At 36.6% G+C, this 22,811-nt stretch overlaps 2 protein-coding genes across 6 annotated transcripts in view; both read right to left on the bottom strand.

Annotated features, from left to right (window-relative positions):
* The window catches only part of LOC121329771 (centrosomal protein of 170 kDa protein B-like), a 52,794-nt gene extending 49,315 nt beyond the window's left edge, over positions 1-3,479 (bottom strand). For all 5 annotated transcript variants that reach the window (XM_041275547.1, XM_041275548.1, XM_041275549.1 and 2 more), the window contains exon 1: positions 3,274-3,479. The gene's annotated coding sequence lies outside the window, so the exon portion shown is untranslated. The remainder of the gene's footprint in view (positions 1-3,273) is intronic.
* Positions 3,480-16,380: 12,901 nt separating this feature from the next.
* LOC121330210 (RAC-alpha serine/threonine-protein kinase) overlaps positions 16,381-22,811 on the bottom strand; it is a 52,058-nt gene continuing 45,627 nt past the window's right edge. Inside the window, exons 11-14 of the mRNA XM_041276552.1 lie at positions 19,652-19,866; positions 19,119-19,206; positions 18,732-18,834; positions 16,381-17,994 (exon numbers count right to left, since the gene is read on the bottom strand). Coding sequence (XP_041132486.1) covers positions 17,915-17,994; positions 18,732-18,834; positions 19,119-19,206; positions 19,652-19,866 — 486 coding nt within the window. The 3' untranslated portion in view covers positions 16,381-17,914. The remainder of the gene's footprint in view (positions 17,995-18,731; positions 18,835-19,118; positions 19,207-19,651; positions 19,867-22,811) is intronic.

Here is a 22,811-nt window from a genome sequence, read left to right as displayed (position 1 = left end):
ATGACACGGCAATGTGAGAATTATTATTATTATTATTATTATTATTATTATTATTATTATTATTATTATTATTATTATTATTATTAAGAAGAAAAAAGCTAACAAATCTTGATTTCAATTTAAATTCAAATATATCCCCAAGATGTTTTACAGTCACTGTAATACTGTCATCTCTGGGGTAGATTGTAGCATCCAAGCTGGGCCAACACATCAGCTGTATATCACAGTTTAAAAGCAATATCAAGCACACTGTTGACTCTGCCTTCAGGCACCACAAGGGCATCTTCTCAGTATTGACATATGTCATGTGTCTGTCCACACTACAACTTACAAGGCTTTATGTATAACGAACTACCCCTCCCGAAAAACCTAAACAGCTTTGCTACACATAATTTCAAGACCCAAATTCATACATTATTTCCTACGCATTCTTAAAATGAATTTAAACTCATGAAAGATGATGGCACTGGCTGGAATCAAATGAGCTTCCCTTCATGATTCAGCAAGCGCACCTCCCAGCATTCAGTCCTGGGCCTCTCTCCGGCTGACTGCTTCAGCCAGAACCAAACTGTGGGTTGGTTTGATGATGCTGACTAATGGCTGAGGCTGCCAATGGTATTTCACTTTGAGCCGTGTTGGACTTAAAACCAGGAAGTTGACGCCATACTGCACATTGCCTCTGATACAGTAGCAAAACTCATTAGAAAATGAAAATGCACCCCAAGTGAGACAAAGTGACTTTTGAGTTAGATGCTCTTTTTCAATGTAAGAATATTAAATTAGCAATCTATCCTTAAGCCTTGGATTTATCCTACTTATCATAATTAATAGTCAACTATAGATTAATATACTGTAAATCAACACTATAATTCCAAAAGGACCACAGAAAGATTGTTATTCATATGATGCTTGACTCCCCTGTGAGAGTAACAGAGTTCAGCTGATTTACTGTAGGGCCTGTTTATGCATACTGACATTAACATATAAATGAAGGTTAGGCCTCTGCTTCATTTATTTAGAAAGATGTAAACAAAAGATAATCACACTGAATAAACCAGGTCATAATTATTCAGGGATGGGGGTAGAACAAATATTTCATAGGAGTGACTGAATTCATATGAGGTGTAAAACGGTAAGTATGCTGAACCATCTTGTTTTTGTTGTGTGCTCAAACAATATGAACAGGGATATATAAATCAGAAGACTGAACTCAGCCTTGCCTCCTTGCTTTGACTGCCATATAGCTTTTATATCGATTTCAAGATCTTGCTTCTCACTTAGAAATCTGTACGGATTACCTTTACATAACTAAACACACTGATCACCACGCACACACCCTTTCTGTCTCTGACCTTGGTTTACTCTCCCTCACCAGCACCAAGCACTAAAGGTGACAGGGCTTTCAGATTGTATACTCCCAAACTGTGGAATTTCCTTTCTATCAGACTCAGTCCAATTTTTTTAAAATTTAGACTAAAAACTGTCCCAGTTTACATGAGCCTAATTATCAGACCTGAGCTTATTGCTGTGCATCTGTAACTTAAGGGAGTCATATTTTATCCTTGATCATCCTGTGACCCATTATAGACCATGTCTTCCTCTACATTAAAATCTTCCGCCCCCTTAGATTGCACGTTTTTGTCCTAATCCAAGCCATTTTCAATCCATGTGTGTAACATCTGGGGTGATCCAAACCTAGTAAAGACAGCTAAAAGTCACATTTATTGGCTATGATACAACACAAATGTAATTACAGAGCCTATATAACTTGCAGTACTGATCAGTCAGGGAATATTTAGCTAAAATAAAATGATTTTTTTTTTTATTTTTTCCTGGTGAAATGCATTGTAGTTTTGTGTTTAAATCCATAATGCAAATTAAACACTTTTTTTAAGTTTCCCCCCAGGTAAACAAGCTGCTCAACCAGCATTTTTTTATTTTTTTATTTCATACGTAAATCTTTGGAAATATGAGAAATTTAAACTGGAATAAAAACCCATGTAGTTTTAACAAATAAACAAACAAATACTGGAATTCATTAGTAAAAATCTGAAGCAAGAATTACTATGAATGATTACACTGAAATCAGGGGGCTTAAAGGTACATTCTCGGAATATATTAATAATTCAACAGAAGTCATCAGGATTAAGCATCATCTTAAAATTCAGGGGCAATGCCACCAGAATTGGTATCACTGTACATTATTTATGCTTGTTAAAAACACGTCTACCACATCTGTCTCTACAGTCTACAACAGCGCTTTATCCATTTGCTTCAGTACGTATACTGATAATATAATAAATCTAACAAATATGTTGTTTTGAAATTTGGCACAATAAATAGGGTAAATAATGAAAATGGATGTGCATGTTACACCATAGCACATTGTAACAGCAACATAGGGTTATTACTATTATAGTTTTACTAAAACGGGCCTGGATTCATAATCACAGCACTTAACAAAATTTAAAGCTACAGTACGCTTCACTTCCAAAAGGAATGTGTGAATTAATAACGAAAATGAAAAACAGTGATTTTAATATGAAACATTATTATTATAATATTACAGAATAAGAAAATACAAGACCGAAAACAGCCCTCGTTATAAAAAAATGTATTTCATTAAATTGTGGCTTACAAAACAGTTATATACCGCTACTGGAATTAGTTTTATTGATAGGCGTTGATGAATTCAACCATATAGTCCCTAAAGACAACTGTCAATACAGTTCACTTGGGAGAAATATTTAGTAAATAATGTAAGCAGACAGACCAGCTGGTACCTGCAGTCGAGACCCAGCGACACATCATAACCTAGTATTGTGGTGAAACGCAATCGGATGATTCGGAATGAATGTACAAACTATATATATATAATATATATTATTATATATATATATATATATATATATATGATATATATATATATATATATTACCAAGTTTGTAGATAATTCACACACATACACATACATAACAACAGTCATCGACCAGGAATGCAGCGATTAATGTCCAAACCGGGGTGAAATCAGTGCGTGCTTGCAGTTTATCCCTTTGCTTTACTCTGCAATTTTGCATTCTTAACCTTCCTCGTTTTTGTCGACCAGAAAATCTCTTGACAGCAAACGATTCTAAGGCTACCGTTTCCCTGTCACTCTGAAAAGGCAAGGTGCTTGCTTCGTTAAGGCGGTAGCAGGCCAAACACCATTCTGAAATCAGCTGTCTCTGGGAGCCTGCATTTGTCAATTTCATATTCCCGGTCTGGAAACCTTACCTATAATCCACACAGATTCCCACAGAAAATCCACCGACGCCGAAATGATCATGAAATTCGTAGAAGCAAATCCCTTTTCGCTTCCATAAATGAACGGGATCCAACCCTATTAATGCGTGAAAGAATGCAGTCGATGCAAGCGGAGTGAAAAGCCAGGTATAATGCACACACCCTCTGTTCAGCTCCCTCGCCGTGCTGTTGCAATCTGTGCGATTGTCAGTGAGCAAAGAGCAGCACCGCCCCCAATCCGCCTTGAAGGTTGGTGACGCAACCCACTCCAACCAGCCAAAACTACAACCCTGCCTGATTCCCAAAGGCAGGAAAAACAGGTCTGCCACCCTTGAAGCGCGTTTCTGTCTGTTTCTATGCAGCACAATACTTAAAGCATACATTGTGTAGGTACAGGCATATTGCGAAATTAATGTTTGGGATTCTACCACCTGCGGTTTAGCTGGTGACCAGATATTACTGTAGTTGAGAATTGGGAGAAATATTAAATGGCATAGAGATCTTAAAATCTCAAAGGGATTTGTAAAGGACCTTTTTTTTTTTTTTCCTGATCTAGCTTAACCTGTTGTTCAACCAGCACCAACCAGTCTCCTAAACCAGTACTACTGTACCATCTGAAAACCAGCATACACCAGGGCCGGCCACTGCTGGAATTTCCATGAGGGTTAATAAAAATAATCAATTGTCAATATGTTTAAACAATTTAATGAGACACAAAAATACACAATAAAAAAAAAAGAACTACAGTAGCCTTATATCACTTCAGATTGACCGAGCAACTATAGTGACAATAAACAGTTTGCAAATAACCTGAATTAAAACACGCTGTTGATACAGCAAATAGACCTGTTTTGCAACGGAACTTGAAAATATAGACCTGGGTATTGCAATGATTGAAGTGGTGTTCATTAATAACATTTCCACTCAGTACAGTCTTATATACTGTATGTGTATAGTATATTGTACAAGCTAAAAATCATATAAACTGTAAAAAAATTAAATTAAATAAAAAATTAAAAATAAACAAGTGTAATATGCCTCATAATCTTTCAGTACTGTTGAGCAACTTAAAATACGTACTTTCATATTGTATGTTTTTACAAGTGATATTATCAGGAACCTGTCCCGTTATATTCTGTACAGGATATTTCAATGTGGTGATAATAAGCATTGACATTAACAAGAATGACAACAGGTTTGACTGAAAAATAGTATTGACACAAATACTATAGTATTCTTTCCCAAACAACCCTGACAATGTTACAGGCCATGGGCCAATTCATGAACACTGATGTTTGGTGTGTGGGTGTTAATACACTTTGACTTCAGCTCAATCATACATGTGTAACCTTTGTTTTTAATGCCTGCGCTGTTTGGACCAATATAAAACAAACATTCATTGGGTGTGAGCTCCTCAGTCAAGATGTTTAAGACCATATTTTCAAAGCATTTCCTCCATTTTTTTGAAAGGAGAATGCAAATCATGTCAGTGTAACAAAATGAGAAACGAAACACAGTGAGATGGTACAAGATGACTTAAAAATATCATTTAGTTGTTTAGTTCTACTGTAGTTTAATAAAATTAACAGGGGGTTTACCTCTTTCAAAAAGTAGGAGTTAATTCAAAACTGGCGCAAACCCTTTGAAGATATGGTCTCTGAAGTCCTGGGGGCCTAGAGCCATGACAGCCTGGGTCCCTATTAGTTCTACTAAGGTGTATTTAGGATAGCATACTCATTTTATAATGCAGTCCTCTAATGTAGTTTTGTCCTGACTTTTCTGTAAGGGGTGACCTAATTTCTACCTGTAAAACAATTTACAAAAATACTACAGATGAAATGCAAGACACAATGCCAGTTCACAAAAAAGTCCTGTCCAACACCTCAGAATATTAATAGCATACCTTATCTATGATGGCACCTATAATGTACCTTTTACAGACAGAAAAAAAACTATGAGAAACTGACATTCCTGCACAGGGAGCAGAGCATTCTATTTAAAGCACTGTGAGGGTGTTCTGGCACAGGTACATATCTCTAAGACCATGGTATATAAAGAGAACAGAGAAGCCATTGTTGAAATGCATGGTATGCAGAATTCAGGGGAAAACGAACACAATATTGATATGTGTGGATAATAGCAGCCACCTACAGCATAAAGGACTTCCGTAGAATAACCTCTTAGAATCATTACAATGATATGTCTGTGGCAAAACGGAGGTTGGCAGCCATCTTGGCTCATCTGTAGAGGAAGATCAGTCTGGGGCCAAGATGGCCACCATTGCACACTTAATCCTTGTCCATGCACTATAAAAGAAGGAAATGTTTGTTTGGAGAAATGGTTCAGTGAAAGTGCATGCCAACCTTGAACAGTGGGACAGAGAAAAAGAGTAAGAGAAAGAATACACAAGCTAGCTGAAGCTTGGGTCTTGTTTTGTTTGTAGTATTTAGAAGTTTGTTCCTGTGTTTGTGAAGAATAATAAAAGTGTGCAAGAGGGGGGGGGGGGTGAACTAGTTGAATGGAGGTGAGCCAGTTGTTCACCTCCATTCGTTAATTAATGTATAGTTGCGCTGGTCAGCACGTTTTTTTTGTTTGTTCTCCAGATATATGAAAAGATGTGCTGAAAATGATAGAAACACCCCCCATATATCTCTGCAGAATCTGATATTCATTCAATCAGTTATGCTAAATCATTTCAATACCAAGTTTCATGACAATTGGCTAAGCCGATCTTCAGATATACAAACACATGAGAAAGTGTGGCTGCCTCCAGTAATCCCTTATGATCCAGCCTACATTACATATGTATTGTTAAAAGAGACAAACAAGGTTTTACTCACCTCTTAGCTTTATTAACATATTACTGTACTGACAAATGTGTAGTTCTTCTTTTATATATATATATATTTTTTTTTTTTTTTTCAGGTGTCTAATTTAACTACAATGCAAATGGCAAAACTGCTGCAAATCTGATACTCTTATTAACCAAAGTTATAGAATGCCTTTTCAGTTTTAGTTTTTTTTTTTTATTCGTTAATCGGATCTCTAGAAATATGTAATAATGTGACATACAAACCAATAATTGGACAGACTCCATATACCTCCAGATTACATCAATTTCAAGTTTCATCACAATTAGACACATTGTTCTGTAGATATATGTAAAACTCTGAAATGACATACAGAAAGACAGTCCAACGGACAGACTGCCTCCGTATACCCTGAAATTATAACACTTGACATAACTTTGCGTTAAACTGTTCTGTGACATTCGAGCAAGCAGTTCTCAAGAGCTATACAAACCTCTGAAATGTTGCATACATAGAGAAATACCCCCAGTCTGTGATAATAAGAACATGGATTTTAAAACCATAGTTATCACTCCTTACAGCAGGTTGTTCTAAAGATGTACAGTTACCTGACTGACTCCCCCACCCCTCTCCCCGACAATGTAAAGGAGAAGTCTCTGACTTTTCCTAACGGTAATGCAACTGAACCCTGAGAGAGTGCCAGTAATACTGTTGCAGCATCTTGTGCTTTTCAATTCATGTCAAGGAGCACCACAGTTGTATTGATCCAGTGCAGCCTGATGAAAGCTGCTGTATTTCAATGAGGTTTGTAAACTGAAACCACAGTTGATATTGTCTCTAATGATGCACCTTGGCAGAATAGAACCTTGCACTTTTTTCTTCAGTCTACGATAATACTTGTCAGTAACATACATCCCCCTGCCAGAGCTGTAAATTAAAAACTAGATTTATCAGTATGAAAAAAAGGCTGGTGACCACGATGTAAAGCAACAGTAAGCATGGAACAGTGTAGAATAAGAAATGCAAGAAATTGTTTTAAGATGTTTAAGTTGTGTTGTTTAAGACCCACATGTCATCAGGTAAGCAAATGAGCATGCTAAAATGACTGATTTACAGTGCTCTCAAGATACGTGTAAAATTGTATGAGTGACATACAGACGGACAGATGTACAGTACATAGAGACACCTCCATATGGCCCCACAAGCTCATACACTGAATACTTTATGCTAAATAATATTAATAACTAGTTTCATGACAACTGGATAAGATGAAAAATATACAATGTGACAGATGTACATTCAGTACGTAGGCCTGCCTTCACTATAGATATAGATAAAGATCCCAGTGCTGGGGCTTCATCGTCTGTTAGGGATAATAAGGACATGTGGTTTTCCAGTGGAGTCTGCTAGTCAAGTTATATTTTCCAAGGAAAATCTCAATGGGGGTTCACTCAATGCCCCAACACAGCCCTGTAAAGAGTGCACTGGTCGTTCTATTAAACTACAGTAGCAGATTGTGTGAATGAGCACAGACTGTGCATTGTGAATGAGGCAAGGCATCATGTTGTTGTGTTCCATCAGTCAGCATTTTGGTTAGTTTGGATTGCTTTGGTAAACACTGTTGTCTATAACTGCTCAGATTCAGCTAGAATAACTTGGGTTATTTGCTGTAACCCTCAGTGGCAGTTTTTCAGTTTAACACTAGAGTGCAATGTTGTACTATGTTTTTACAGAAACCCTGTTTTTTTCTTTTTTTTTTTAAAGCTGCATTTGATTGTACGGTTAGTGTAAAATGGCAGTTCCTTAGTTGACCACTAGAGTGTGATGTTCCACTATATTTTCACATGGTTAGTTGCTTTTAACTGTATGTCTTATTGTGCAAAGAGTAACCCTAATATTGCTACACAATTACATGCTAATGCTTTTTATTGTTTACTTTAGTATAACATAATGTAGTAATATAACTACAAAGCTTTTTGAAATGCACCAAGTCATGAAAACCTGCAAAAAATTCAGCTGAATATGTGAGTGAGAGGTTCTACTGCAGGAAAAAGAAACATTCCTAACTTGATTAAGGAAGAGTAGTCCTGTAAAAATACTACATTCTGCTTTTTATAATGATTAACAAACATTTCTGATAACGTTAGCTGCACAGAAGGCTCACCTGCAGACGTGTATAGTCTACAGATACCAAATAACTATACTTTACTATAATTAATCAGGATTATGGGGCACTGGAGCTTTAAGATTGATTGCTGATAAACAATTAGTAAAGGTCCTAGACCACAGATCACAGGAATGTCTGCGGTTCCTCAATCAACACTATAGGAGGCAGGTAGGTCTTATTGCCCTTAATGAGATCCTGTGTTTTCAATTTTTTTATATAACTCTACGTTAAGTTGCTTTCACCTGAGTTTGGGAGTTGCCTTACAGACATAGGAGCCAGCAGCACCATCTAGTCATTGGCTGCTTAATGGCCTGGACTACCGCCATGACTTCAAATCCTACTGTTAAGGCTGAATTTTTCTTCACAGTTATTCACGATTTTCTGTGAATGTTGTAGAACAACAGACGAGAAAAAGGATCATTCTGCTTTAATAAATATTATGTGAAATATAATAATATATATAAATATAAATTGTGAAATATCTATTTTTAGACCATTCTATGCCGTGACGAAAGAGAAAGAGCCAAGCCTATTATTTCTGACATAACAAGAAGCGTCGGACCACCCTGCTGGTTTGAGATGCTTGGGGTGCGAAGTCGTTGCCTGTTTTACCCTGCTGTTGCTGACAAAATATCTTTGTATCACCAAACAGATACTCATCGACTCTGCAATGTTAATCAGTACGTATTTGTTCTTCAATTTACCTCAAAAAGGGTTTCTGCAATGGTAAGCGCCATTCTTGTCAGTTACAATTGTAGGAACTCCTGTAATATAAATGAAGATCAAATATCCCATTCAGACATTCTGCATTGCTAGTAAATGGATAATATTTTGGGTGCCACTGCTTTTTAAAGAGGGGATGAGTATCTCTTCAGGGATACCAAGACATTTAATAAGAAAATGATCTAAGAGGTAACAAATGTCCCACCCCTGAAAACTGCAAGCCATCAGGGGTGAAACAACACTTCTTCTAGGATTTCTTCTTCTGTATAGCAATTCAAACTACAACAGCTGCAGGAATGGAAGAAGAAACTTTCTAAAACAGTGCTTGGTGCACAACATAAAGATACAAAAAGTAAAAGCATAGCAAAGTGTAATAAAGCATAGCAAAAGCATAGTAGAGCACATATGCACTTTGTAAAGAACAAAAGTATGGTAAAGCATATTAGGAACATGGCAAATATTGTAAATGCATAGTATATCCATAGGAAAATAACGTCTGGGCAAATTTGCCAGGGTTAGCTTTTATAAGGGATATAACCCAAAGCCAGCCTTAACCCTGTGTGGGTGTATCCTAAATCAATTTGAATACCAATTCTGAAATGTTATTCAACTAAATTGTGTTTTCCACCTCTCAAGAATGCCGTTAACAGCAGCCACAAGCGTTTTGTTTTATATTCTTCTTCCTAGAATTTGTTTTAAGTGCTTGGCAGTCATGCCAAGCGGCGTTCAAGTCCTCACAGCTCTCCATCAGGCCCATCAATTTAGCTGACAGCAGATGTACTGACAGATGACACATTTTTTCCCCACTTCTGATAGACAAAGAATCATTCAACCCGTCAATCATTCATTTCCTTTAGGCAAGGTATCTAAATGAATGTTAGAACCCCTCCCAATATTTATTTCGGCTTGAAAGAGTGTAGCGGGTAGTTCCCACTATCTGGCGCCTTATAGGTTTTTGTTTTGGGGATTACATTCCCCTGCCGGGACGCTTGAAGGTCCCGACCCCTTCCACAAACTGACCCCCGTTTCCCTCCCCAATTAAGGGCTCCCTCTGAAGTGCTTCAGCCCAGTGAATTACTACTGCTAGTTTCTTTTCAGTTGGTCACAGCTTCCCCATCCAGACCAACGCACCCCTTCTATTCAGTGTGTCAGTCTTTTTGAGTGCCATCTTTGTGTAGAAGTAGGTATTGATAGTTATCTCTCAACATTTTACAATAGATGTAGAATAGGCGCATCCGTCTCCCACGGTTTTTCCCCATAAGAAACTAGTTTGTAATAGAGGATCTAAATGCTTGAAAGGAAACGCCTCTTAGATGTTAAACATACCAAGCATGATTTAAAGCTGTCCCGCAATGATGCTCAATTTTATGTCCAAATTAGAGCTAGAGTTTCAATATATGAACCTTTGGTGCATTCTGTTTTACCCAAACATTAAGGAACACACATTACCTCCCGGTTCTGCTCCTCTGTGAGTCTGACTGCCGAACTACTAACTGTGTTTTTCCTCTAAGAAATTCACAACTCAGTATATTGCTGAAATAGTGGCAACTTCATTTCCAAAACATAAACGACTGACTCCAGACCATCTTTACATTAATCTGCTTACTTTTTTTCTTTCTCTTCACTCTTCTTGTACAATGATCATGCATCCGGTTATAACCCAGGAAGTGAAGCAGAGAGCAACATATTGTACATCCACAGCTGTAAACACAACATGGGAGCTCCTGGAATTGTAAAATTGTCTTATGTTTAAATTGTATGGTGCACTAAACCTTTTTCACGCTAAAAAAAAAAAAGAATATGAGCAGAATATTTGATTCTCTGAATCAGGGCAGTCTAAAGAATGATTTATGGTCCATATAAGACTCACGAGCTCCTCTATATATTCTTTTTGATTGAGATGTAACGTAACCAATTTAAGGCTCTTTAAAAAGGCTACATGGGCTATCTGTAGTCTGGTAGAAGCAAGCATTATACAAATGCAGCAAATGCAGTAAAATAAATGCTTTAAATATAAAACATATTTTTAAGAAGCAGAAACATACTGAAGCTTTGTCTTTAAAAGTCTGTTTAAACCTTTAATCTATTTTTTGGGACTAATTATCCATATACACTACCGGTCAAAAGTTTTAGAACACCCCCATTTTATCAGTTTTTATTTAAATTTAAGCAGTTCAAGTCCAGTGAATAACCTGAAATAGTACAAAGATAAGCAGTAAACTGCTAGAGGTTAAAAAAAAAAAGTTTAGGTTACCAAAAACTGAAAAATAGCATCATTTGGACAGTATTGTACTGCAGGAAGTAGTATATTGCTATCATAATGGCAAGAAAAAGGCAATTAACAAAGGAAGACAGACAGACCATTATAACCCTTAAAAGTGTAGGTCTTTCCTTTAGAGAAATTGCAAAGAAAGCCAAGGTGTCAGTGAGTACAGCTTCCTACACCATCAAAAGGCACTTGGAAACTGGAGGAAACTGTGACAGGAAGAGGTCTGACAGACCCAAAGCCACAACAGAATCAGAAGACAAGTTTCTGAGAGTCAACAGCTTGTGTGATAGGCGGCTCACAGGACAACAGCTTCAAGCACAGCTTAACACTGGTCGAAGTAAGCAAGTCTCAGTTTCAATTGTGAAGAGAAGACTTTGAGCTGCAGGTTTAACAGGTTGTGTGGCAGTAAGAAAGCCATTGCTAAGATGGCAAAATAAGAAAAAGAGGCTTGCCTTAGCCATGAAGCACCACCAGTGGACTACTGAAGACTGGAAGAAGGTCTTATGGACCAATGAATCAAAATTTGGAATCTTCAATTCATCACGCAGGGTTTTTGTACACCGTCGAGTAGGCGAAAGGATGGTTCCTCGATGTGTGACACCAACTGTCAAACATGGAGGAGGAAGCGTGATGGTCTGGGGCTCTTTTGCTGGATCCAGAGTCGGCGACTTGCACAGAGTGAGTGGCACCCTGAGCCAAAACGGCTACCACAGCATTTTGCAGCGCCATGCAATGCCCTCTGGTATACGTCTAGTTGGTCAGGGGTTCATCCTACAGCAAGATAATGACCCAAAACATACCTCCAGGCTATGTCAGAACTACCTTAGAAGAAAAGAACAAGACGGTAGGCTTCAAATCATGGAATGGCCAGCACAGTCTCCAGACTTAAACCCCATCGAGCTGGTTTAGGATGAACTGGACAGAAGGGTGAAAGCAAAGCAACCTACAAGTCCAACACATCTGTGGGAACTTCTGCAACAGTGTTGGGAAGAACTTTCTGAACAATATTTGATTTCCATTGTAGAAAGAATGCCACAAGTGTGTTCAGCTGTTATATCGGCAAAAGGTGGCTACTTTGATGAGTCAAAAGTTTAAATTAAATTTTGTTCAACAAAATGATTCCATGATTTCTTTTTTATCTCCAATTGTTTATTTGTTCTATGCTTTAATTTCAGAGTACATGGAGACATTAAACTGCGTAAATTTCAATAAAAACTGGAAAAATGGAGGTGTTCTAAAACTTTTGACTGGTAGTGTGTGTGTGTGTGTGTGTAAAATATATATATATATATATATATATATATATATATATATATATACACACACACACACACACACACACACACGTATTTATGGGTGTGATTCTTTAGGAACTATCTGGTAATGAACCAAATAAGATGGACAGCTCCATTCTAACTCAACATTACAATGACTTGCAAAACCGACCACAATGTAATTCCCCAAGTTCAGCATGCACAAGGAAGTGGATTATGGAAAATAATTTAACATGTTGTGTCAGGGGCCGTGACCCAAAATCAAAGGGAACTCAAGCCGTGAGGTGGATTATCGTTTATAATCCCCCCATTCTCAAGCCTTGTATCAGATGCAGGCCACTCCACATGACTGGAAGAGGTTGAACTGAAACAGGCACCTAGTGAAACCAAATCCTGCAATGAAAAAACATTGCCTTGGATCCCTGCCACATTATAATTAGATAGAATTATCTTACAGACCAATTCTTAACACATTTCATTTGTATTTTATTTTTAGCTTATTACACGTTGATAAAGCTAATGAGATAATTCTATACATCTCAGCTGCCTTGCACTTCTATTCACGTAACAGGCTTCACATGTGAAGTTATGAAAAAATAGTTAACAGTATTTAAAAATGATATGTGGTACTACACAATATTAAAAGAAAGTCAATGCTGTCAAATTTTCACTTCCTAGATCATTTCTTTATAATAATTTGTTTATTTAGCAGACGCCTTCATCCAAGGTGACTTGCAGAGACTAAGGTGCATCAACTGCAGAGTCACTTACAACAACATCTGACCCAAAAGCACATGGAGGTTAAGTGACTAACTCAAGGTCACACAGTGAGTGAGCCAGGATTTGAACTGGGGACCTCCTGGTTACAGGCCTGTTTCTTTAACCATTGGACCACACATAGCTTTCTTCTCAGCTTTTACTGGATGGTGGTTTTTGACAGGAAATAAGGTGTTGAAGGGGTGGGGACAAATTTTACTCCAAGTGAAATGACCAAGGAAGTACAACACCCCCCCCCCCCCCCACCCCCCCCCCCCCCCCACCACCATTTTCCTCCTTGTACTCAAACACCACACATAAATAATTAAATTGTACAACATACCCCACTTAGTAAACAAAATGTCCACTATTCTGCTAACAAAGCAAATCAATAACACATTGAAAGCATTTGGTGGCTAATAATCTCTGGGTCAGTTGCAGCATGCCATACACTCTCCACGAACACCGGTTATTTTCAAAATAATGATGTTCAAATAAATTCATGAGGTTCATTCAAGAGCACTTGCATGCACCTTAATTGTTCAAATTTATAAACAATGCAGAAACATACTTGTTTAGTTAAAATCCTTTATTTAAGCATTTAAAAGGAGAACATATGATACATGTAAAAAATAATACAATTGAACTGTGTGTAAAAAAAATGGTGTTAATTGTATTCGTTCTCTAAAACTTACTTTGCTTCTAAAACTCACTTAACAGAACAAACTATGAAATACTGTTTTTTTATTTTTTTATTTATATCCTTTATTTTTTTTTACAATTTCTGAGGCAACTGAAAATACTAAACTGCTGGCAGATGTGTTCAACAAATTTGGAAATACCAGAAATTAAAATACCAGGCAGTACACAACAAAACAAACAAACAAAAAAAGTTGGAAGTCCAAACACAAAAAGACTCTAAAACAAGTAAATATACAGAAACAGAACTACCAAATAGGACTGGGTGCGTGGAATATTATACTATGAAACATTGGAACTCCTTTACATTCAATAATCTTTTGAACCAAAAGACATTCAAAGCAACTTTCATCAGTCAAATTTAAAACACTGATAAGTAAAAAAAAAAAAAAGTAGTCAAATTTACACGCGATAAGTTTAAAATAAAAAAAAAAAAAAAAATAAAAAAAAAAAACAACAATATAAAAAAAAAAGTATATATATATATATATATATATATATATATATATATATATATATATATATATATATGATATATAATATATATCATAATGCAAGATTTTTTAGTCATTACTCTTCATCGGTAGTGAGGTTTTGATGAAGAGGTAAACTTACATGTGACGTAGGGTTGAAATTTTAATTGAAAATTAACTTTATTTTTTAAAATTAACTAATATATTAAGTTTACTTTTAACTTAAACAATTTGATACTATTAACAGTTTGTTATATATATATATATATATATATATATATATATATATAATTATATATATATATTATAAATATATAATTTATTTTCCATATTTATATAAAAGTTTTCAGCTAAATTTATTAAACGTCTCAGAGGCTAAACAAGAAAAGTACAGATTAACCCGTTTTACATCATGATTGCCGTGCAGGCATAATTTGTCATGTAAAGCGGGTCATGATATAAATCGGGTTTCATGTTTGCCTATGACAGCAGCACATTACGAGTGTGAGATAAAAAAAGAAAACTGAATGTGAATTAAAGAGAATTAATACTATACATTTAGTTATTTTTTACATTTAAGCAAATGCATAAATACCGAGCATCAAAATAAACATCACTATTATATCACATTTATTTTCTGAAAAAAATAAGGTATATAATGATGGACATTGACTAAATGTTTTTAATCATTCGATCATTCATCCTTGACCATGACACGCTTGAGTGACTACGACTGAAGCATATGCACTTAATCACCTAATCAGTGAGACAGTTGATTGGACACTGGATATGGAGTGATTTCAGCTGTTGAAGTGCAAGCTTGAATAAAAGCAATAAAGAAAATCACAGAAAAAAAAAAAAAAAAACAACATGCCATGTCTGTCAAGAGAGGAGCGCCTTCGTGCAATCGGCATGTTGGAGGCCGGACTAGGGCAGCTTACTGTGGCTCGTCGTCTTGGGTGCTCACAGACAGCAATTTCAAACCTGGCAAGATCGACAGATCATTTTGCAGCATCTTTGTGATGTCAATTGTTAATCAACACAATAAGAAGTCACCGCACCTGCTCTAAAACAGAGTTTGTCACTTTTCGATCACATCTAGTGAATTTTGTCCAAATATAAATGATAGGTTTCTTTTGATGTTCAAATATAAAAGTGATACATTTCTTTTGATGCTCAGTATAGTTTACTACAGGACAAATAAGTTTTGTATGATTAACTGGAATTAAACAGTTTGTGTCATTATCTAAAAAAAAAGGCATGAATTGTCGACTGATGAGAGCTTTCAAATTAGGCGTTGGACTTGGTGGGTTTTTTTGTGTGCATTTGTACAAGCCTAACTATATTAAAAGAGAAAAAATTGGTGACGACGGTGCATTGCAACTGAACTGTATCCCGTTAAGACTGGCCACGCAGCATTTGACAGGATGCACAAAATGTGGGGTACGATATTAAGCGAGGTGATAAAAAAATGGGTTCATCTGTATTAAAATCAGACTTAACCCGCTAATTCCTATGGAAGGCCATCTAGGTCAAAAATGCGTTGGTTATTACGCATTTCAAATATTTAGTATGTGTATTGATTTGGACCAATCAGAATACATAAAATACTACGTGTTGTTAATAAATGTAAATTAACTATGTATTTTCTACCTAGGGGCTGATCATTCTACAGTAGTACTACGTAGGTGCTGGTGATTTTACATAAAACTCAACTTAAAAATCTAAAATATGGAAGATTGCAGATCATGGCGACGACAGAATTTCTTCTACGGTGCAAATACAGATGTGCTGCTGACTTGAGATAGACAATGTTGAACGTGACACGGCTCAGTTTGTACTAACAATGAACACAATCAGTCTTTTATTTTCTAATTATATTTATTTCCGTTTTACACTAAAATATTGAGTTACCAAAGCTAATATTAGATTCAATGTCAGATCTTTCAACACTTGTTTAAAATTACATATTAGTTACAGTGGGGTTACCACTGAATTAAAGCGATTTCTGAGGCTCTGAATCTGCCGGCTGATGTTTGTATCAGAGGGTCCTGGCCTACCCATCTTTCACTAGACTTTGCCCAATGCCACGTCCATACACTGCCACAAATTGAGCAGGAATGGCAGAATGGAAGGCAAATTAATTGGATAATTTATTACAAATACAATTTTCTTTAAATTAGTATGGCCAAATTAGCATGTTTAATAATTAGAATTAAACATACTAAAGTCAAATTAAATCATGTACTAAATATTTGAAACGTGTCCAAAATAACGTGTTTTTGACCTGGATAACCTTGCCTAAAATCCACAGTAGGTGCTGTAGCTGGCAAATGAACGTGCAGTTGGTGCAGTTCTTGATGATTGACATTTAAAACGAATGAGAGAATTCTAGTGTTGGTTTAGACAATGTGATCTGTGGGACCAGGTGAAATGACGGACAGTGACACTACATACTAAGGGACCACTCAGATGATGGACAGCGACCACTAGCCATTCACAGCGGAACGGGGACGGGACAAAACAGCAAGTGTAAAAACTACACAAACTAGAGATCTTTTAAAAAGTTATTGTTTGTAAGAAAAAAAAAAACTTTAAAAAGTAGCAAGCCTATTTAGAAGGCAGCATTTACTCACACAACCTACATTACAAACGTCCACTTGTGTTTCGCATCACGTGAAATGCAAACCACTTATACGATACGGCTAGTATGGCTAGTATGTAGACACAAAATAAATAAAGTGTTAACTCTAGGAACAACTCAAAATCTGTAAGTCAATACACTGCTTGATCCTACGAACAAAAATGCAATTTAAAAACAAAACATAACAAATATTTGTTTGTTGCTGCTGTCACACCTCACTGAGGCTATTAATGCTGTGAATATCATAGGAAAGAGTGTAATCCAATAGAGGACAGCCTTGCTGCATAAATTGTGTATGGTCCTGCAAGTGTGCAGGTCTTTTATTGCACATCTATTGATTTAATTAGGTTATTCTGATATATTAAAATGTAGTAACAATGTTTCATACTGTCTTTTGGATTAATGTTTTCATTTTAATATTTTTTTTTTATTAAAAAGGTTCTACAATGATGTGGAACGTTCTTTAAATAGTTTCCAACCATCTATAACAACATATGTTTGGGGCTGCATTGGTCTCAAAATGAAATCACCTTACTACTCTTTCTTGCTTGCTTAAAATCTGAGAACCTACAAAAGTAAGAAATGTTACATCTCGTAACCTTCATAGGACCATCTAAAAGGAAGTATCTTATCCTTGACTATTTAAGAAATACAATGGAGTAAGTAGAACAGTTTGTAATGCAGAAACATAAAAATATAAAAGAAACTACTCAAATTGCTTAAAAAAAAAAAACAAAAAAACACAATAGGTCCTTGAGAATGCAGTCTGGTTGTGTGTGTGCAGGAAATACTTCTGAGGAGTGCAGCCGCTGCTGCTTCAGGCAGTCCCACTGGCTGAGTAGGAGAACTGCGGGAAATGAGGCCTCCTCTCGTTGTCTACTGATTCCATGTTGTCATCTGGGGAGCAAGAACAGATAACAGGAATGTTGAAAAACAGAAGTGTGTGTTTCATTTTTCTTTTTTATGAATGAATGTCAGCACTCAACTAGTTCCTAGTTGCTGATTTCTCTCAAAACTTTGTCAAGTCAGGACTTAAAAGATCCCAATGATTCAGTATACATAACATGGCTAAGTAACTCATTCCATACCCTCTCTACTCTGTGTATGAAGAGTATCCTTACCTCTGTCCTAAGTCTATCTCCTCTTGACTGTCCTCTAGTTCTTGTTTCTGTGCTGCACTTAGTTGGTTTGGGTTCATTTTGTCAACTCCTTTAAGACTAAAGCCTTCAGTTAAGTCCCCCCTAACTCTTCCAAGTAGACTTCGTCAAATTGGACATTTTTGGAAAACATCTGAAAGCATTTATTGTCAGAATCTTTTGTCTAGCCAAGTTGTACTTGGTGTTTGTGTATCTACTTTAAAACCTCTAAAAATCTTCTAGTTGTAACTTTTCATTCAGATCAATGCAAATTCTCAATATATCCTACTAAATCTCAGAAGAAACAAACTTAAATGCTATTTTAAAAAATGAAAGGCTGGACAGTCAAATAGCAGTTTCCACCCAGATGCAAATTTAGCAAAATGCTGGACATAAAATCTAAAAGTATAGGAAAATACTGAAATTTAGAATGATTGCAAACAAACAATAAAATAACATTTGAAGTTATTTTCTTAACATCTCTGGGTCATGAAGTACCTTGTCCCGGGGGAGTGATTGTGATCATGTGTGCTGTGAATTCTTCGTCAAAGTACCTCGTGTCTATCTCCGAGGTGACCTGGGGCTTGAAAGGTGGGATAAGCTGTGAAGCAAACAGAAGTGTTGACATCAAACGTTAGACCCTTGGGTGACAAACCTAATATAGAACATTGGAAAGATTAGTTCATTAGGTAAGAACAATTAAGTATCTGTATTAAATGCATAGGTTTCCATGTGGGACCTGCACTTTGTACATCTGAAGTAATTACTCAAGCAGTTAACGCATGAAGTACGTACCGACCCCCACAGGACAGAGAATGAAGTGGACACTCTCTGTCCCTTGATTCCCTTTTCACAGTTCTAGCTAGAAGCTGCAGATGTAGTTACCTTCTTCTCATACACATCCTGCCACACGATCCCAGAGAAGAACTTGTGATTCATGATTTCCTTGGCATTGTCAGGACCACCACCTAGCCTGTAATAAAAACAGCACAGTCATAGTCATACACTGGTGTGCTAAAGTAGAGGGCAAGGAGCAGGCAATTCTATATCACACACAGAGAGAATAATGTCTCAATCATTTTCTAACATTGTACAGTAATGCTGGGGTTAATGAACTCGCAAAAAGGTTGAGTTTAGCTATAAATAAGAGACCAGTTGTATATTGTGTTTTTGTTTAGCGACTGGACTGGATAGAATTTTTTTTTGTAATTGCTGCTTGTTACAGAAGACCCCTGTAAACTATAGGTTATAGCTAGGTGTGCATTTTTCCTCCATTCATATAAATAAATTTGTAATTAATTTCCGTAGTATTGCAATATTGCATTCTCATGGTTTATATGCAATATGGAACAATATGTTAGGCTCCTGCATGTTTTCCTGGAGTTGAAATGCAGAAGGAGTGAAAGGACACCACTCACCGTTGTTTGGGGTCCTTCTTCAGCAGGCCAGAGAGCAGGGAGCGTGCCTCAGGGGCCAGGGTGCGAGGGAAGCGGATCTCCTCCATCAGGATGAGCTCAAACAGCTTCTCGTGGTCCTGGTTGTAGAAGGGCAGCCGCCCGCACATCATCTCGTACATCACCACGCCCAGCCCCCACCAGTCCACCGCCTGCCCGTAGTCATTGTCCTCCAGCACCTGAAAGTACACAGGCACCTCTGAGGAGAAGGATCCAGATCTGGAGGCTGATCCCAAATGTTGCAAAGAACTTTTTATACACAGTTTAAAAAACACTAAGCAATGCTGCTTTTTTTTTTTTATTATTATTTTTTTTTTAACCATAATTCTGTTTTAAAAAATGTGTTTATTTTATTTTTGGTGTTAGGGTGCTTTGAGTCAAGTACTGGAGCTGCTCTTCTGTTGTAGTTGCCTGCCATTATGAAGCCCAGTCTAGATCACCAGTGTCTCTCCAGAGGCAAGATTCATCTAGTGCTCAGCTTTGCCACCAGTACCAAAAAATAACTTTGGTCAATAGGTGTTACTTCAATAAAATACACTGTTGTTGATCTAGCTTAGGTTACATGTATATGGCATACAACTGAGAAAAAAAAAAACACAATATTTGAGTAACTGCAGTAAAAAGCACTGAGAGTAGAGGCCATGACATTGTTTGGGGTGTGTAATGTGACAACTACACTCGGCTCTTTTCAGAAATAAACAAAAACTGAGAAACGGTTCTGCCCATTCAACCAGTATACATATAGGCTTATGTGGGGCTTTTTATATACTGTAGGTTTTATTTGCCTGAATTTATTTCTTCATTTATTTTTTTATAAATAAGAAAAGCTTATAAATTACTTGTGTAAAAAAAAAAAAAAAAAAAAAAAAAAGTTTAAATCTCAGTGTGAATGTTTATTCTGGCACTATATAACATGCAGAGAATTGGGCTGTCATGAACTACATAAAACTTTATGTTGTCTAATTTAATTAAGGCCTCCAAAACAAGTCTAGACTTACTCCTGGTACTGAACACTTTCAATGAAAATACGCTTCAGTTATTTCACTGAAATAGTATCTTAGATTCTAAGAGATCTTTATACATATATAAAAAAGGAGGAAGCCAAAACACAATGGTTCCTTTAAAAGAGTAATACTTTGTGGTTATTTAAAAATCTTTGATATTTTGGAGGGTAACACAGGAGGTGTGTGGGACCGCCTTCCCGTCATACAATACTACAGTACAATACTTGATATCCACAAACAAATATGTTGCAAAAGTCCTCAGAAAGTTACAATTCCTATTCCAGATGTTTTAGCTCCCACAGAAGTTCAGTGTGTGCCTAAATGCCTTGGCCTTGATGGTGGTGAGGTGTTTCTGTACAACACAGCTGTTAAACAGCTTTTGATTTGCAACAGTAGTTAAAATTAAAAAAAAATATTACTAATATTATTAAGACAACATTTCGCCAGGAAACAGTGGGATTTGATGGGCAGCAGGAGAGCCAAGCTTGTCAAGTGATTGGATTACTCTCCCCAGGTCTATTTCCAGCAGCCCCTGTCATATGATTCACACCAAAACGACAGCTGGGCCCGCAGCTGCCCCATATATGTAGAAGACCAACACAGCTGCTTATCTGCCAGGATTCCAGGAGCCAGCCTCATCCTTTACAAGTAATTAGGGCTGTAATTTCACTGCACTGGAGGCATTGGGGAGCGATGTTGTACCAGCTCCAAAAACACAGAGGAGTAAAAGGCAGGTATAATTACCACTGAAAAATAAACTGTAGGACTAACAGGTGAAATGTGCTTACCGGCGTCTGGGTACTCCTGTTACTAAAGGGGTGCACACCCCCTTCTAAAAGCTCTGTTGAAGAAAACTAATTATGTCCGTTAAAAACATCCTCCGTCACACTGTAAACTCAAATCAGTATGTGGAAAAAGTTCATGACTATGACTTGCATCCACAGTACTCATAGTAGTGTTAAGAAAAATCAAAGAAAAGTTGGTAGTTTGAGTGGTATTTAAGACCCAAATGTCATTAGGTAAGCAAATGAAGTGGTCAGTGGTGTATTGGACTTATTTACAGTATGTGGAATTATTTATTGTGTGCTCAAGATACATGCAAAAAAAGATGTGACACACAGACAGATGAATGTACAGAGAGACACTTCCGTGTATCTCCACAATCAGCTACTCCTGATAACTCATGCTAAATAATAATGTTAATATAAAGTTTCACCACAATCTAAAGAAACTGGTTTTCCAGATATATGCAAACATTTTAGTGTGAAAAAGCCCAGACTGAGATTGCTGCAGCCCCCCCAACCCCCACACTGTATATCCCCAGATTCTATTACTCTCAATAACATATGCCAAATAATGTTAATTGGAAATGTAATTACTGTACTTCGGTACTTCAATATTCTGTTTTCTACTTATTTCAGTCATGTACACCAGACGGAAGATTATAAATGTGTTTCAGCTGTACAATCTTTTTTTTTTTTAAATGTTACATTTAACAACATGACTAATATAAAAACCAGCAAGAAACAACTAAGGGTAAAAATAAAAGAGAAATTCCAGTTCTAAAGTATTTCTTATTTCTTTATTTCTAATACATGTTTAAACTATGTATTTAACTTTCTTGGTTTGGGTACATTAGTAGAACCCCTTAATTTTACAGTTGCGTGCATATTATTCTTTAAGGTGCTGTTTTAGATGCAACACAGTTTTACAAGGAGGTCCAGACCACAACTCCATTTAGTTAACCTTGTTTGAGAGACTTGTTTGACAATTATCTAGGGTAGAGAAATTTATTTGGTCGTGTATAACCATGTATCAAGATTTATCCCATAAACCAGGATTTACTTGTGAATTAAGGGGAAAAACTCAACACTGTTTAGTACATCACCATTAAGTATGACAAATTAGTGTGGATAGACAATTATACAACAAGCGATGAGAGATCCAACATTGAATAACTTTTTCATATTTGGTGGTCCCGAGTGAATACTTTTCTTACCGGATCTCATTGTGGAATCTATCTTGCATTCATTCAAATCCAACCCAAGAATGACCGGGTCATTTGCACTGTTCCAAATTAAACCATGTTGCTAAGCAGAGCTTGATCAAAGGAAAGTAAT

The sequence above is a fragment of the Polyodon spathula genome, chromosome 17 (genome assembly GCF_017654505.1).
Source record: "Polyodon spathula isolate WHYD16114869_AA chromosome 17, ASM1765450v1, whole genome shotgun sequence".
Classification (NCBI taxonomy): Eukaryota; Metazoa; Chordata; class Actinopteri; order Acipenseriformes; family Polyodontidae; genus Polyodon; species Polyodon spathula.
Note: the sequence above shows the minus strand (reverse complement) of the source record. Positions and strands in the feature narration are given on the sequence as shown.